Source organism: Macrotis lagotis, chromosome 5 (genome assembly GCF_037893015.1).
Source record: "Macrotis lagotis isolate mMagLag1 chromosome 5, bilby.v1.9.chrom.fasta, whole genome shotgun sequence".
Taxonomy (NCBI): domain Eukaryota; kingdom Metazoa; phylum Chordata; class Mammalia; order Peramelemorphia; family Peramelidae; genus Macrotis; species Macrotis lagotis.
In genome coordinates, this window is record NC_133662.1 from 1,588,775 (window position 1) to 1,606,837 (window position 18,063).

General features: G+C 38.6%; 1 protein-coding gene across 1 annotated transcript in view; it reads left to right on the plus strand.

The window, feature by feature from the left end:
- Nucleotides 1-13,505, plus strand: part of ETV7 (ETS variant transcription factor 7) — a 34,183-nt gene extending 20,678 nt beyond the window's left edge. The window contains exons 6-8 of the mRNA XM_074236416.1: nt 573-715; nt 3,278-3,378; nt 3,519-13,505. Coding sequence (XP_074092517.1) covers nt 573-715; nt 3,278-3,378; nt 3,519-3,636 — 362 coding nt within the window. The 3' untranslated portion in view covers nt 3,637-13,505. The remainder of the gene's footprint in view (nt 1-572; nt 716-3,277; nt 3,379-3,518) is intronic.
- Nucleotides 13,506-18,063: the final 4,558 nt, after the last annotated feature.

An 18,063-nucleotide genomic window follows, 5' to 3' on the forward strand; every position in this document is an offset into this window, starting at 1 on the left:
GATATGTTGATAATAAAGATTACACTTTAAAAATGTATCATGAGTACATTTCTTTTTTCAGAGAGCTTGTTGTTAAACATTTACCAGCACAACCTTGACCAACTGACCAATTTATAGGTTGACTAACTGATGGAACTGATCAGTTGACTGATCAATTGAGAATTAATTTGAGTAGATGATTGACCAATTGACTACCTGCACAAGTGATAGCCTGGTTAACTTGTCTGGTCAACTGACAGGTTAATTATCGGACTGACCAACTGACAAATTCTCTGCCTGCCTGCCAGATTGCTTGACCAGCTGACAAATTGATCAGCTCTATCAATTGATGAGCTAAGTGATTGGTACTCTATTCACTATACTCTCTAACCACCCAAGGATCAACTTAGATGGCATTTGTTAGGTGATTAGCCCACTGCTGAAGCATAGAGTAGATGCTTAATAATGCTTGCTCTGCACCCCATCTCCCTTATCCCTTCTGTTTTATTTTACTTTGCCAGAAAAATCCTTTCTAGCAACATTTTGACTTTTTCCTATATATCACACTTGTATTGTCCTCTGGTCCACCACAGATTGTCGCTTGCTATGGGACTATGTGTATCAACTGCTCTCGGATAGTAGGTATGAATCTTATATCAAGTGGGAAGACAAGGACTCCAAGGTCTTCCGGGTGGTCGATCCAAATGGACTTGCCAGACTTTGGGGAAATCATAAGGTATACTTGGGCTCCAGGGCCATAAGATGGTCTTTGGCAAATTTTTCTTTTGGGGTTGGGGGTTGGGATAGAAGTGAGGAGACTGGAAACCCCATCCACCAAGTAGTAAATATCTGTTGAAAGTAAGTGCTTGAGACTTTAGAACTCAATCTTCAATTTTCTGAAGCTTGTTATGCTGTTTCATAGGTAGGAATACTGAGGTACAGACAAACTTTTTTAGAAGTTGGAAGAATCAGTGGAACCTAGGACTTGTACTTACTCACTTATTGTTATCCACTGTACTAGATCATTCGGTGGATAGAGTGTTCAACTTGGAGTCAGGAAGACCTGAGTTCAAAATTAACCTCAGACACTTATAGCTATATGAACTTGGGTAAATTGCTTAACCTCTGTTTGTCTTAATCCATTGTAGAAGGCAATGACAAGGGGGCAGCTAGGTGGCACAGTGGATAAAGCACCGGCACTGGAGTCAGGAGTACCTGGGTTCAAATCCTGTCTCAGACACTTAATAATTACCTAGCTGTGTGGCCTCGGGCAAGCCACTTAACCCCATTTGCCTTGCAAAAACCTTAAAAAAAAAGAAGAAAAAGGAAATGGCAAACTGCTCTAGCATTTTTTTCCAAGAAAACTCCATGGACACTATGATCCACAAAGTCATGAAGAATCAGAAATGATGAACAATAACAACTTGTTATTACTTTAACAGACCTGAGATTTCATTGCTATGAGGAATTCCCAGTGAAGAATTCCTTCTCCCAATGTAGATTGACACCCACTTTGTAACTTAACATCTGAAAGTTTCCTGGGATACTGAACAGGAAAAGTAATTTGCCCAAGGTCACACAATCAGTATGTGTCAGAGGTGGGCCTTAAACTTAGGTCTATCCTGATCAGAGGTTGACTCTCTATTCATATGCCACAGTGATTCTCATGTTATTGTTAGTAGTAGTAGTATTGATATGACTACTACTAATGTGGAAAAAATTCCACACTCAACAATTTAAGGCATGAGCCTGCCAGAAGTAAATTTTATTAATTAAAAGTATTGCAAGCTAAATACTTATGCTTAGCCCAGTTAAAATATTTAGGATAAATTTCACTTACTCTTTTGCTTCATCAAAGCAGAACTAGATCCACTTTACCTTGGGCTCACTCTTGGAGAATGATTTTCCTAAGTTATTTAGCTCCTCCCATCCCCTTTAAAGATTCTTCTTTCCAGAGGACAAACTTGATCTCTAGCCTATTTTGATCAGCTGAAACCAGAGAGACTCTTTCTGTTTGACCTTTACCATTAATCCCTTCTGCCCATGGAAAAAGGCAAAGGCCTTAGCTTCATTTGTTTCAGTTGTGTCTGACTTTTTGTGACCTCATTTGGGGTTTTCTTGGCAAAGAGTCTGAACTGGTTTGATATTCCTTCCCCTGCTTATTTTACAGATGAAGAAACTGAGGCAAATAGGGTTAAATCATTTTTCCAGGGTAACACAGCTAGTAAGTACCTGAGGCTGGATTTAAGCTCAGGAAAGAGAGTCTCCCTGTCTCCAGGCCTGGCTCTCTATGCACTGTATCACCTAGCTTTCCTCATCTGCCTGCCCCCCAGCTGGCCTTAGCTAGATTGAGATATTTTCTTGTCTGGTTACTGCCCTTAATTCATATTCAGAAAACTTAGCTTTCATTCTTAATTTTTTTATATACTTAATAATAATTATAATAGAATTCATATGGAGCACTTTAAATGCTTTATCACAGTTGAGTCTCTTAACTCTTTGAGGTAGATGCTATTACCATCCTCATTTTACAGATGAAGAAATTGAGTCTCAGAAAGGTTAAATGACTTGTCCAGGGTCACGCAGCTAGTAGTTTTTGAATTTGGGTCTCCCTAATGCCAAATCCTTTACTAATCCTGTAGTCATTAGACTACCTGACTGCCCAAAAGAAAGTGGGTAAGCTTTAGACTAGGGTCATTTAAAAATATTCTTTCTTAATATTTTGAAAAAAGAGGAGCAGGTGATCCTTTAACCTGCATCCAAATTAATGGTACTTTATTTTTATTGTGATTTAAAATTTTTTTTCAAGACTTATCTTTGAATGATAAACATTTTTTGTTTGCTTTGTTTCAAGGAGAGGCTAAAGAGGCTACCTCTTAGAAATGCTATAGAACACAAGCCAGGAGTAATTTTGGAAGGAGCTGACTTCTATTTTCCTATCCCATGCTATTTGTATGATTTAATTATTTCCATCATTCTAATAGGCATTTATGCCAATTGAAGAAACTGATACCTAGAAAGGTTTGTGTTGAGTCTAGGAGATGGGAGAGGTCTCAGGTTCTGACTCCTGACTGCCATATCACACTTTTTGTCTCTTAACTGAATTTTAACCACATGCACTTTTTTGGGCAGCCCAGTGAGTAATTTAAAGAGGGGGAAAAAAAACCCTCTTCATCTAATACAAACAGAGACATAGAGAGTGACTTCTCCAGCATAAGGATCTGGAACCTTCAAGGTCAAGAATGATTCAATCACTCCAAGGCCTATCATTCACAGGATTGCCTGCTTTCTCTTCCAGAACCGGGTGAATATGACCTATGAGAAGATGTCAAGGGCTCTCCGGCATTACTACAAACTGAATATTATCAAAAAGGAGCCAGGTCAGAAGCTTTTGTTCAGGTAAGAACAGCTCAAATGCTATTGTAGTAAAAATGGGGAAGGAGAAATAGGCTGGGGGAGGAAGATCTCAGGGTCAACAATTTTTCCTTGGTTTGAGCAGGTCAGCCCTTAATTTTTCCCCCCACTTTTTTGAATTCAAGATTCCTGAAAACTCCCAATGAGATTGTTCATGACAAAACCAGTAGACTGGAGCAGCTGGAACATCAGGATCAAGAAGATCTGGATTTTAAGGAGGAGATGTTAGAAGTCTCACCCTAAGGGACCATTGACAGGAATGTATCTCTCTGATCTAGGAGAGGTTTGGGGTTTTTTTTAACCGGAGGAGGAAAAGGAGAAAGAGGAGGAGAAAGAGGAAGCTGACCACTTTCTCTTTTCTCCAGACTTGGAAGTCAGAGATTCTAGGTGGTGCTTGTGGGGGTAAGAGGAAGGAAAGAAACTATCTTTTAAGTGCTCTTTAAAGGATTCCCATACAGGGCTCAAATCTGGAATTGGATTAAGGTCAGCCCAAGGCCAAAAGAGGAGAAAGGGCAAGTTGGGCCAGGTCCTTGTCCATGCTGACTCTTTCCTTAAATGTCCCTTTGCACAATTGTACAGAACTGGGACCTGTTTCTTTAGATACTTTTTAACAACTGTCGCATGTTCACAGTCTGCAATCTCCTTCTCTGTTGCTTATTTCTCTACTGTTTATTCCTTCCTTCCTTCAACAAATATTTGAAGTGGCATTTATGCTTAGATAATGAGATAGTTTACAAGACAATTTTACCTTAAGGTTTGCAGGGTACTTTACTTCTTTCTCATTTAATCATCATAAGAACCATAAGAGAAGAAGAAACTGAAGCCGAAAGAGATTAAGGAACGCCAATTCTCCAAACTCAGCACTTTCTCTACCATACAAAAAGCATGATTTAATTTAATTTTCAGCTAACTTTCAATGAGCTACAGCCTCAGAGTCAAGAAGACCTGACTTCAAATAGTGCCTCTGATACTTACTCACCAAGTGACCCTGGGCAAGTCACTTGGCATTTCTCATCTATAAAATGAGAATGGACCCAATGGTCTCTAAAGATCCTTAGCTCTATATCTATGATCCTATGATCACCCTCCAGAGTTAAATAAAATGTTATACCCTTGCCTTCACCTTCTAGAGTACACAACATTCCAACCAGGGGCTCTGTGAATTGAATATCAGACCTGGTATTAGAAAGACTTGACTTCAAATCCTGCTTCAGAGCTGTGGGACTCTATATTTACCTCAGTTTCCTCTTCTGTGAAATGGGGATAATAATGGTCCATAGCTCCCAGGGCTATTGTGAGAATCAATTGAAATAATGGTTGTGAAGCACTTTAGGTGCCATATAAATGCTCAATCATATTCTTATTATTACTGCTAAGACACAGTCTATACAATAACAATAATGTCCTTCATCCTCAAAGAAGTCCATGGCATCAGGGAGTTGATGCCATGACAAGCACATGAACTGGTTTTGAGTGAGGAGATGCTATGCTAAGTCACCAACTTCACTCTCCTTCAGAGCCATCTGGGTCCAGTGGCCAGCTAGGAGTCAGGATGACTGGAAATGGCAATATACAATTTATAAAATAGAAGACCAGAAAGTGAAGTGTGGCAGGGGTCACTTCCTATCTCTCTCTGATCTCAGGCAAGTCACTTCATTCCTCCAGGCCTCAGTTTCCTCAGCTAGATAATTCCTGAGTTCCCTGCCATCCCTGGTCATGTCATGATCAAGTTAGCAGTTCAGTAGGAGGAGAAAAGAAATGCACTATCACCAGGATTCTTCTGAGCTCCTGGCTACTGCTGAGAGTTTGTGACTGTGAGGGGAAGAGAGTAAGGAGAAGAAAAAAGAGTAGGAGGAAAGAAGCCGGGGTGGGGGTGGGGGGGAGAGAAAGAGGAAGGAGGAGGGAAGGGGGGAAGTTGGGAAGAAAAGAAGAAACAGAAAAGGGAAATGGACAGAGACCTAGATGGTGGGAGTGAGGATGATGAGAACTGTCACAGTCAGTCCAGGGAACTCAGTCAGCCAATCAACAACCACATATCAAAAGACATGTGTTCCCAGCTAGGAGGATACACAATTATTTAGTCAATCAATACACATTTATTAAGTACCTAGAATGGACCAGATTCTGTGCTAAGGACTAAGGAGATGAAGAAAGGCACAAGAAAATCTTAGGGACAAACATGGATTGGGTGTGGGCCTTCCCTCCCACAGGCTCATCATCTAGTGAGGGACCCATGGAACACGTGGGAAGAGAAGGCATTTCCACCATGGTTCCCAGACCAGAGCTGGGTCAGTGAATAATGTGGCAACCAGCCACACTTGCTGTGTGGTAAACTGGAAGACTTGGGCAGATCCTTTTCCCTCTCTGGGGCTTGCTTTCTTTAACTGTAAAGGATGAAAGTAAAGTTCTAAATCTAGAATCTTTTAGGTTCAAAGAAACAAAACAATAGCTCACCTGTATTAAAACACTAAGCTTTTCTAAAGCACTTTTCTCCCATTCTCACAATTTAGTACTGGAGTCTGGAGAAGCTAGGAAATGCTAACATGGACCTTTGTGGTTTTCTCAGTAAGGAAATTAATTCTAATAACGGGTTTGACAGCTCATCTGCAATTTACAATCTCAAAGGGTCATCTGGAGTGATCTGGGTAAGCTTAAATTCCCATGATCACAGTGCTAGCCACAGTCAGAGGCAGGATTGGAATCCACAGCCAGTTCTCTCTCCACTCTCTCCTTTACCCCACTGACTCTTAGGGCAAGTAGCTTTTGTTTCATTTTACAGATGACAAAATTACAGGTTCACAAAGCTAGTAAGCATCAAGATTGAATTTCATGGAATTGAAGATTTTAGTAGAGGAATAGACCTCCAGGGTCATCAAGTCCAACCTAAACCCAAGAAGAAATCTTCTCTATAATACAACTGACAGGTGAAACTTCTCTTCTCCATGTGAAACATTTGCTGGTTCTTTAAATGTTCTTGAGGTCCTTCACCATTCTGATAGCCCTCCTCTGGACATTGACTGGCTTGTCTGCATCTTAATTAAACTGTGCATCTAGAGCTGAACATAAGATTCCAGATGTGGTCTCACCAGGGCAGAGTATGAAAGAGTTACCAACTTATTTTTGGAGGGCACTCACATCACTTTGGTCTTCATTCCTCTCTAGGCTGCATCCAGATTTTCTCTCTTATGATTAGATCCTCCCATACCTGCTTTTCAGCTCTTCATTATATTTTATACCCCATTAGAGTGTATACTCTTTGAGGGCAGGGACTGTGTTTTGTCTCTTTTTAAATCTCCAATGCACAGTAAGCACTTAATAAATGTTTGTTGACTGACAGAGCTATTTTAATATTGACCAAGATTGCATTTGTCTTTTTTGGGGAAGTGGGGGAAAATTAAATCATACTGTTAATTTATATTGATCTCACAGTTCAGCAAGACCTCCAGTTTATTTTCATACAATCACTCAGGCAACAAACCTGTTATTCATAACCTGTGCCAGGCACTGTGTTATACTCTAAGAATACAAAGAAAGTTCTAAACACAACTTCTGTCTTCAAGAAACTATTCGAATGGGTGAAACAATGTGCAAAAATTTTATTCAAACTGCTTGAACTTTCATGGTTGATTTTTTTTGAACCCAAGTATAAGATTTTACATTTATCTCTATTAGGTTCAAATCGCTTTTCGATTCCAACCCTGTCAGTGTGCTAACAAGAAAACTTTGTAATATTTGTGATAAATCAATGAATATAACGGACTTTTTTTAAAAATTCAAGTCAGTTAGCATTTATAGACCAAGTTAAGGTTTACAAAATAATTTACAAATACCATCTCATTTCAAGATATCCCTGAGAAGCAGGTATTATTAACCTTATTTTACAAATGGAGAAACTGAGGCAGCGATTAATTATTTGCCCAGGGTCATACAGTTAGTAAATGTCTGAGACTAGATTTGAACTCAGATCTTTTTGGCTCTAGGTCAGTACTCTGTCCACTGCACCACGTAGATATTTTGTCTTCAACCAAAGAGTTAAATAACAGAGCAAAAAATAGATTCTTTGGATACTTGACCAAAGACCTCCCGCTAAGTTGATTTTAAAGCACTAATGACCATTCTTTGAGTCTAGTCATTTAACCAGTTCTGAATCTGTCAAATATTATCTTCTAGTACACATCTCTCCAGAGTAGCTAGGAGGTTCAGTGGATAAAGTGTCAGTCCTGGAGGGGGACTTGAGTTCAAATACAGTCTCAGACACTTACTAGTTGTGGGAACCTGGGCAAGTTACTTAACCCTGCTTGCCTCAGTTTTTCATCTGTCAAATGAGCTGGAAAAGGACATACATCTTTGCAAAGAAAATCCCAAATGGGGTCACAAAAAGTCAGATAGGACTGAAACAACTGGATAGCAACACATCTCTCCACCATTTTTACAAGAAGAACATGAGATTTTGCTCATCTAATTAAACTGTCCCTATAGCATCCGCTTAAACTTGCAGTTTAGACATGCTGGAAAAGGAGATACAGGTAGTCTGGCAGTCTGAAGTCAATCTGGTACTTTATTATTGCCACTAACTAGTGAACTAGATATTCATGAACCAACACTTTAATGATCTATTCTTGAATTTCTCCCAGTAATTAAAGTCAAGCTCACTTGGCATATATCGTGTCCATTCTATCCATTTCCTTTTATGTGAAGATTGGGAGGGAATTTTCTCTCTTCCAGTTTAAAGGTCTTTCCCATTCCCCAGTGTACCAAAACATCCTTTGGCTCCCAGTATCCTCATACCATTGAGTGAATTTGCTTCCAGGAAAGTAAACAAGGCAGGCCCTGCTAGCTGGGGATTTTGTTAGTTGGGGAAAATGCTTTTTTGATGGTTAAGAGGATAACAACATTTTAGCTCTAGAGTACATATAAACCTATTTTGGGGTAGAGCTCTGAAATGCTCCACTTATTCCAAAAGTGATTTGTAAATGGACTCTAAAAGTTGCTAAATTATTCATAAATTTTTTGATCCTAAGAAAACAACTACTATGCCTATATCTCAAAGAGAGAAAAGAAAGAAGACAAGGATTCAGAGCAATAAGTAAAGTCAAGTCCACAAGCACTTACTGAGCAGGTAATATTTGCATACTCAGCAATGAGAATACAAGGAAAGGCTGGGGATGGGGAAGGGAATAAGTATTTGGCAAACATAGTCCCTGCTCTCTAGGATCTACACTCTAATAGGGAGAGACAACTTGGTCCACAACTATATTCAAAAAAGCTAGGTAGAGGAGAATAGAGAGGAGCCACTAGCACTAAGAAAGGATCGGGAAAAGCTTAGAATAACTAGGATTTTAGCTGAGACTTGGAGTAAGGGATGCCAGGAAGCAGAGATGAGCAAGACCATTCCATGCATGGGTGGGTGTGGGGGTAACCCATACAAACGTTCAGAGTTTGGAGTTAGAGTGTACTGTTCAAGGAACAGCAAGGAGGACTCCTCAAGTACTCTGCAATTACTAGACACAGATTATTTCAGGGCAGGGGTGTGTGTGTGTGTGTGTGTGTGTGTGTGTGTGTGTGTGTGTGTGTATTTGGGGTGAATATGGTGTAAGAAGACCAGAAAGGAGGAAGGGGTTCAGGTAGTAAAGGATTTTAAAAGCCAGAGGATTTTATATTGGATCCTGGAGATGTTAGGGACCCACTAAAGGGAGTTTATTGAATAGGCGGAGGAGTAATAGAGACACTAGAGAGCAATGAAGACCGAACTAGTTTGAGTGCCCTCCACAAATCAGTTGGTAGTTATTTCATACTCTGCCCTGGAGAGATCACAGCTAGATAACCAGGCTTTAGTTGTCACTTTGGCAGCTGAATGGAAGATGGGCTGCAGCAGGGAGAAAGTTGAAGCAATGAGATCAACCAGTATCCTATGTCTACAATTCAAGTGTGAGATGATAAGGACCTGCACCATTGTGGTGCCATTGTAGAAGAGACAAGATGAGAAAGATGTTTTCAAGGCAGAATTGATAAGATCTGGCAGCAGATTGGATATGGAGACTGAGAGCGAGGATGATACTTAGGTTGTGTAGAAGCTGATATTTTCTAAATTGGAATGAAAACATTTCTGATCAAAAGCTATTCTATCAGCCTCTAATTGAGGTCTGTAAGTTTGGAATGCCCACCTTCTGCCCCTCCACAATGCCTGTGTCTCTAGTTATAAATCCAAAGGGAGGCTTTTTTTGGATGAAACAGCCTAATGCCCCTCAAATTGCATCTGCAAGTTTTACTGCAGAAGCTGTGTAAACAATCAGTTAAGGACCATCCTGAAATGGCAGGAATCTGCTCTGGTTATCTAAATGAGAACTTGCATAAATTCTTGTACTTATGACATTTTGGAAGGAAAGAAACGCCAATGTTTTATATGTCTATATCATATCTAATAACACATTAAATATAGTGTCAGAAGAGATGGTGGTCCTGGGCTAACTGTCAGTTCTAACATGGGACAGACCCTCATGGATGGGTTGGAGAATATAAAGTAATCAATCACACCTTTATGTACAAATGTGTAACCTGATTGGTTGAATGCCAAACTTTTATGATCCTCTGTCAAAATGCTATAAATGTTGATTATTCATTTAGTTGTTGGTGGCATCTGTAAGGATGCCATCCACCCGTGGATTTTTGGTAACGTCCTAGAGAATTAAATTTCATTTATAAAACTAACTTTGTTGTTTTGTTTTAGCCAAAGAGAAATTATGGTTAACAGTTGCAAGACTATGTGACTAGGAGGATTGACCATAACAAGGAAGTTAGGAAAAGGGGAGGATTTCAGGGTGTCTGATTAAGGAGTTTTGGTTTTGATTTGCTCCTACAAAATGACATGTTCACACCAACAAAACTAAAGAGTATATTGAATAAAGTGATTATAAAATAGGTAGTAATAAATCAGTTTTACAACAAAAGTAACCAATAAGTCCCAATATAATAAAAAGAAGAGCAAAGCCTACCTAAAGATAGATATTAAAAGAAAACATCACCAATTGGGGGATCACCAATATCTGAATCAACAGCAGCTGGGGAGTCCCGGGGGGTACAGACTTCAGAGTCCCAATTAGGAAACATCCCAGGCAAAAAGTCCTTTCCATGGGTGAAACTCATGCTCAGTGCTAGGGACTTTTAAGGGATCCCAGACAAAGATGGCACACTGCCAATAGGCTTATATAAGCTTTTTGGGCACTTAACCAGGACACGTGAAGAATACTTGCATGACCATGTGAAGAATACATGCATGACCTGTGAAGACTTGCGGCTGAGGTTCTAAAATTAATTAAACATAGCCAACCCTCCCAGGATTCAACCTCCAGGAATGGCTAGTTCCTAGAGGGAGTATCTGGCACACCCAAAGATCACCAAGTTCATGCAAAAGTGATGGGGGACCTTGAGGTGGGGGAACCAGCATATGACCTTGACCAGGATCAGAATGGGTATTAACCCTTCATAGGGAAAAGAAGAACAAATTGAATTTATGATATCTCTGGGACTTCCAGATGGAGACATCCAAAGTGCAGTTGGAAATGTAAAATTGGAGATCAGCAGAGAGATTAGGGAGGGATAAAATGATCTGAGAATTATTTTGCACAGGTATGATGATGTCATTCCTAAAAAATGATGATGTCATGAAGAGAAAAAGAAAAGAAGGTGAAGAGAAGAAGGTCCAAGACTAAGTTTATGGAGTCTTGTGCCTTGATTAGTGGGCATGGCTTGGATGAAAACTGAACAAAAGAGAATGGAGAGTATTCAAACAGGTAGGAGGAAAAACAGGAGAGAGCAGTGTCACAGATGGAATAGAATATTAATCAGAAAAGAATGATTAATACTATCAAAAGTCATAAGGAGATGTAAGGAAAGACCATTCAATTTGATCAATAAGAGAACACTTTCAATTGTAAGATGAAAATGAAAATCAGACTGTCTAGAGCTAATTAAGAAGAGAGTGAGATGAAAGGAAGTAGAAGCACTATTGTAGATAGGTTTATTAAGGTGCTAAGCCACAAAAGGGGAAGAGACATAGAGAAAGCTAGCTAGGATGGATCAAGTGAGGGTTTTTTTGAGGATAGGAAAGTCATGAACCTGTTTCAAAGCAGCTGGAAAGCAACCTATAAACAGGGGGAGAGTTAAGATAAATAACAGAGTGAGGATAATAGAAAGGATAATATACTAGAGAAGATGGAGTGAAATGAACTAAAGGAATGGTTTTAAGAAAAATCCAGTAAAACTTGTATGCACTGATGTACAGTGAAGAACTAGTGTAGAACTAGGAGATCAATTTATATTACAAGGAAGAAAGAAAACCACAATTTACTAAGTACTTATTATGTGCCAAATGCTTTACAAATATCTCATTTGATTTTTGCAGCAGTCCTGGTAGGTAAATGCTTTATCACTGAGGAAACTAAAGCTAACAGAGATTAAATGACTTGCCTAGGATCACACAGCTAGGAAGATAGGTTTTAAACTCAGGTCTTAACTCCATTTAAGACCCCAGGCTGCCAGCTATAACAACAATATTATTAAAACAAATAACTCTGAAAAAATTAGGTAATTGGAAATGTTCTGGACTTGGAGCCAGAACAGAACTGAGTTGTTCTGTGACCCATGGGCAAGTTAATTTTCCTTATCTGGAAAAATAGGAACTATAAGAGCACCTGCCTCCCAAGATTGTTCAAAGGGTAAGATAAAATAATACATGCAACCCTAAATTGTAATATAAATATTAGCTATTGAGGGAATTGAAGGGATTGGGACCACAAGTGGTTCATTGTGAGATTTAAGTGAACTACATTGATTCCATCTTGTGACTCAATTTTGGAATTAATTCGGTTCTTGTTCTATTCAATTATGGGTCTTGTCTAATTTCTGTCCTATGAGAAAACTTTATTCATTTGTAGGAATTGAGAGACAACTTTATTGTATTATTTGAATCTAGACCAGCATGGAGGTGGGGAGCTACTTAGAGACTCTTAATGAAGGACCTAAATGATGCTGACCTAAAGGGGAATCAGATCTGAAAAATGATGCAAGGAGCTTTCTCACAAATGTACACCTCAAACCACCCCTATGTCTTATCAGAAAATTGGCTCCATCCTGGACAATCAGTTATTGTTTCCAAGTTCCCTTGCTTGAATGCACACACTTCAGAAAGTGCGTCACCTTTTTTTTTTAGGAATTGCACCTGTTTACTCTGCCCCTCTTTCCTAATCTTTCCTAATCTTTCCTTCGATTAGAAATCAGATTACCTAATTACCTAATTTTGTATTTTGGTTAATTTTTACCTCTTAATAAGTCTTGATTATTTTTAATGCTTTAAAATCTGTTTCCTCTGTATCTGGAGTCATGTCAAAACTGAGGGGGCTTAGCTTCAAAGATTAACTGACCTTCATTGCTCAGCTCAAACCTTTGCTTCCTCAGTCATTTCAGTTTTCAGTCATCACTTTACCAACTATTATTAAGTCAACAAATCAAGTTAATCAATATTTAAATGCTTGCTATATGACCCCAGGTACTGTATTAAGCCCTGAAAATACAAATACAAGCAGGACAGTTCCTGCCCTCAAGAAGTATACATTCTAATGAGGAAAGACATAAAAGGAACTAAAAGGGAGAAGGGATATCTGACCAGGGGACCATTGTAGGGAAAATCTTCACTGGAAAGAAGGTGAAGTCCTGGCTGGCCTTGATCTCCTCTTAAAATGGAAGTTTTGAGAGGAACCAACTAATCAAGGGGAGAGACTGAAGGGACTGGGAGTAATCTCAATATGAGAGGTGGTCCACGGGTAGAGTTAATTTCCAGGGAGAAGAGGTTTCTGTGGCATGAAATAAAATATCTAGGAGAGGCAGGAGTGCAAGCTACAGAGGATTTTTATTATCCATGCAATGGCCAACCATGATTTCCAAAACCCAGTGAAGAAGCCTGTTACCTCCCTTTAGACAGAAAGGGGATGGACTCAAGATACAGATTGGATGTGGTGAATGAAGGAATTCATTCTATCTGCATATTTATTGCAAGAGTTTTGTTTTGTTTTTCAATTAGGTGAAGTATGTTGGAGAGAAAAAATAGATGCTTATAATAAATGCTTTATAAAATAAAAGTTAAATTTGAAGGATCTTCTTTTAACTTCTTCCACTGATCACAGAACAGCATGTCCAGGAAGAAGGTGCACTGAGCTTGGAAATCAGAGACCCAGAGTTCAAATCTTTCTGCTATCACTCTCAACCTATATGACCTTGGATAGATTACTCTGGGCTTCAATTTCCCAATCAATACAAGATTGGACTAGATGGTTTCTAAGAAATTGCCCAACTCTTTTAAATGTCCCAAAGATAGTTAGTCATCTGAGATGACTGCACAGGAAGAGAAAACAGCATTTTAATTTGAATCAAAAATACTCTGGATTCTGATAATTTTTTTTTAAATAAAAAGAAAATCACCTATTTTCTCTCTTCCCAAAAAATTAAGTCAGGAAATCCCCATAGACTCTGAACCCAAGGTCACTGATGAGTCATTATGAAGGAGAAGTTTTTAAGCAAAATACCTTAAACCTCAGATTTCCAAAGAGGGATGGTACATGTTTGGGGATCTCCTGGCATTGTTCTGAGATGACTTTTGTTTCCATCCTAAACTGAAATATCAAATGTGAGAAATGAGGAGACTTGTTCACAGGTGAAACCTCTGAGCACTTCTCTAATGCATTTGGAGATACCATATCTGTCTTGTTTCTAACAGGGACCCCCAGGTATGAAGATTTGAGGATACGATGCCAGCTTCATTCAAATTAAGTATAGGTTCCGGAGAGCCTCATCTTCTCACTGTGACTGGAGATGTTGTCTTATGTGTCTTTAGTTTTCTTCAGTGCTTAATAGGGCTTTAACAACAACAACAACAATAATAATATCAAAATTCACAATATAACCAACTATAACTTAATTTCCCTACCTCTATTTTCCTCATCTATTTTTTTTTAGGATTTTTTTTTTGCAAGGCAAATGGGGTTAAGTGGCTTGCCCAAGGCCACACAGCTAAGTAATTATTAAGTGTCTGAGCCTGGATTTGAACTCAGGTACTCCTGATTCCAGAGCCGGTGCTTTAGCCACTGCACCATCTAGCTGCCACCTTCCTCATCTATTAAATGAGAATAATAATAGCACTAACCTCCCAGGATTATGGTGAGGATAAAATGAAAAAAGATTTTGTAAAACTCTTTGCAAACCTCTGCTAGCTGCCATTTGTATGAGTTTTAAAAATACATTTTATTAATATCTAGTTTTGATCCTTCCTGCAACCTCTTTCCAGAGAAACATCCTTTTTTTAATTTAATTTTTTTTTACTTATTTAAGACAGTGGGCTTAAGTGACTTGCCTAAGGTCACACAGCTAAGCAATTATTAAGTGTCTGAGGTCGAATTTGAACTGGGATCCTCCTGACTCCTAGCTGCCCCAGAAACATCCCTTCATAATAATTGTAGCATATAGGAGTTGGATAAAAAGGCAGAGCTTTGACAGACTTTATTGTTACAAAGGGAGAGTGAAGGAGAATTGTTGTCAGGCACTGTCTCAGTGGGTAGCCTCCATGCTAAGACATGTGGGCAGTATACCACAGGGGCAGTCAGGGTCTGGTTGAAGGCTCAAAACCCCCTAAGCTCAAATGTGTATCTATACTTTGAGACAAAGAGCTAGCATGATATCAGTGGGAGATTGCCCTCTGATCTAAAAGTAAAATGAGAGTATTTTCTAAGTTACCCAGTAAGAAGGTAGAAATGAGGAACTAGGAAACTTGACACTACAAGTAATATTCCAAAAAGAGACTGAAATGGAGGCTAGATGGGTTAGTTCAGTACCAACCAAACTATTTTTCACTGGTCAACAAACAATAAAGAAGGAAAAAAAAAGAGGAAGAAAAAAAGTTACAGAAAATTAGCTAATATATCAAAGAATGTTCCACACCCATGGTCCCCAACCTCTGCAAAGAAAAGTCATCTCCTGTGTTTATCTTCCTTGTGGTCAAGTTTGGCTGTGAGAGTTCCCTAGAACTTAGTTTTGAGGTAGTTACATTTTTCATTTATGTGATTTTAGTCATTTTTTTTAGAAACTAGATGGATCAGTGGATAGTGTGCTGGGTCTGCAATCAAGAGGACCTGAGTTCAATTGAAATCTGGTCTTAAGTCATTTACTAGCTATGTGACAATGGGCAAGTAGACAAAAATTTGACTAGAATAAAGGATGCTCCTGACTGTAAGGAGCCTTAAAGATCACCTAATATAAACTCCTTATTTTACATATTGGGAAAGTGAGACCCAGCTTATGGCCAAATCATAAGTGCAACATTATAGTAAATATTTGACTTGCTTGATTGTTCTCATTGATCCAAAAATAATAATAAAACATCTAGGTGGCACAGTGGTTAGAGTGCTGTTGGACTTTTCTTCCTGAGTTCAAATCTGGCTTCAGACACTTTCTAGTTGTGTGAATCTGGGCAAGTCAGTTCACCCTGTTTGTCTCAGTTTTCTCATCTATAAAATGAGCTGGGGAAGGAAATGGCAAGCCACTCATATCTTTGCCAAGAAAATCCCAAAGAGGGTTATCAAGAGTCAGACGTGACTGAAAAATAACTGAACTTAAAATTCAAAAGTACATTGAAAATATTAGCTCATTTTATTTTTCCATCAACCCTGGAGGTAGCGCTATCATTAGCCCCTTTTTACAAATGAAAACAATGAGGTACAGAGAGATTTTGATTCACCCAGGGTCACACAGCTAGTAAATATGTGATGAAGTGATTCCAGGTCTTCTTAAATCTATTCACTTAATCACTTGTGCCACCTAGAGGCCCCTTGGAAAATTAAATATCCATATTAAAAAGACAGCTACAAGCCTTTGTTCAATCTAAAATCTCTGTAGTTTCAAAGTGGGTCCACCAGATGGCAAATCAAGCCTCATTTTCATGACACTGAGCAGACCTTCATCCTTTAAAAAGAAGAAAGAGAAGGGATGGCTAGGTGGCGCAGTGGATAAAGCACTGGCCCTGCCCTGGAGTCAGGAGTACCTGGGTTCAAATCCTGCCTCAGACACTTAATAATTACCTAGCTGTGTGGCCTTAGGCAAGCCACTTAACCCCATTTGCCTTGCAAAAACCTTAATTTTCAGGGTGAGCATTTATATTTTGGAAATGGACAAATGCCCCAAGCCCTGATTTAATTTATTGTTTTGTTGGTTGTTGAATCTTAAGAAAGCAATGGAAAAATATTAATAATACTGAATAAAGTTTAATGCCCCTCTCCCAAACTTATTGTTAAATATTTACTAGCACACTTAAAGATCACCTAATCCAAATTCCTTATTTTACATTTTGGGAAACTGAGGTCCAAGGGGATAAAGCAATTAACATTTCTGATTTCTGTTCATTTGCATTTGGATATTCCTTTGGAAAGCAAATAATTCCTTTTGGAAAGTTAAGTGACTTTATTCAAAAGTAATCCTTATTCTGTTCTAGTGAACCTGAACCCTAGTCTTGGTTCTGCCATTTATGATCCCTGTGACCTTAGGTCCTTCATAATCTTCCCAGGCTTTAGTTTTCGCATTGGTAAAATGAGGCTGCCTAGATCAGTAAGCAATCTCAACATTTTCAAATTTATTTGACCATGCCTTCTTTCAATTAAAATTTTTTTGATAATATTGATAATATTTACAATGTGAATATTAATTTACTTATATTCTTATTTGTAAACTATTTACCTAAAAACTAGACAATATAATATATAGTATAGTATGTAGTATACTAATAAATATTGTTATAAATGAATGAAAAGAAAAACCTGCTAGAGTGAGAGAAAATTGGACATTTTATTCACGAACCTTGCAAGATACATCTTACAAGATATGAGTACCTCACCCCTAGGCGTGAGGCATGAATTAGTCTTCAAAGTCAGGTAATTTATGGTCTTCAGAAACTTTCCCCTCCCTCTTGGATGTTCATAGGCTCTCAGAGTTTGAGTTACAATCTAAGAGGTCCACCCATTCCATGACATACCCCTAATTTGATCCCCCACCCATATCATAAGATGCATGATATGCTAAAGAACCCCAATTGTCACAGGGGGTATGTGGGTTAATATTCAATTACCTAATTGTGCAAACTCAGTAGCATTAGTTCAAGAACACTCTTAACCGGTTGAGAACCGGTTTGGGGTTTGGTATCCCTGGAATGAGATTAGGAAGACTCTTCCAGTCTTGTGATTGACTGGGCCATTCCCCCTTTGTAATGGATTCCCTAAGGGCTCCCCTCCACACCCTGTGAAGACCAACACCCTACATTTCTCACAAATATATATATATATATATATATATATATATATATATATATAATATATAATATATATATATAATAAAACTTTCATTTATTATTTTCTTGGGGAACTCTCTAAGACCCCTCTAAGTTGTAGAGAAGGTGCCAACCTGTATTGATAGAGGTTCTTTCCTCACCTGGGAATTCCATAATGAAACTGCAGGTACAGTTCTTACTTGGAAACTTATATACATATGGAAACTTTTAAAAGATAAAATACTTTTTGCTCCTAGGGATAACAGCCATTAGAAACTAGAAGTCTGAGAGAAGCAGTAGGAGGGAAGTGA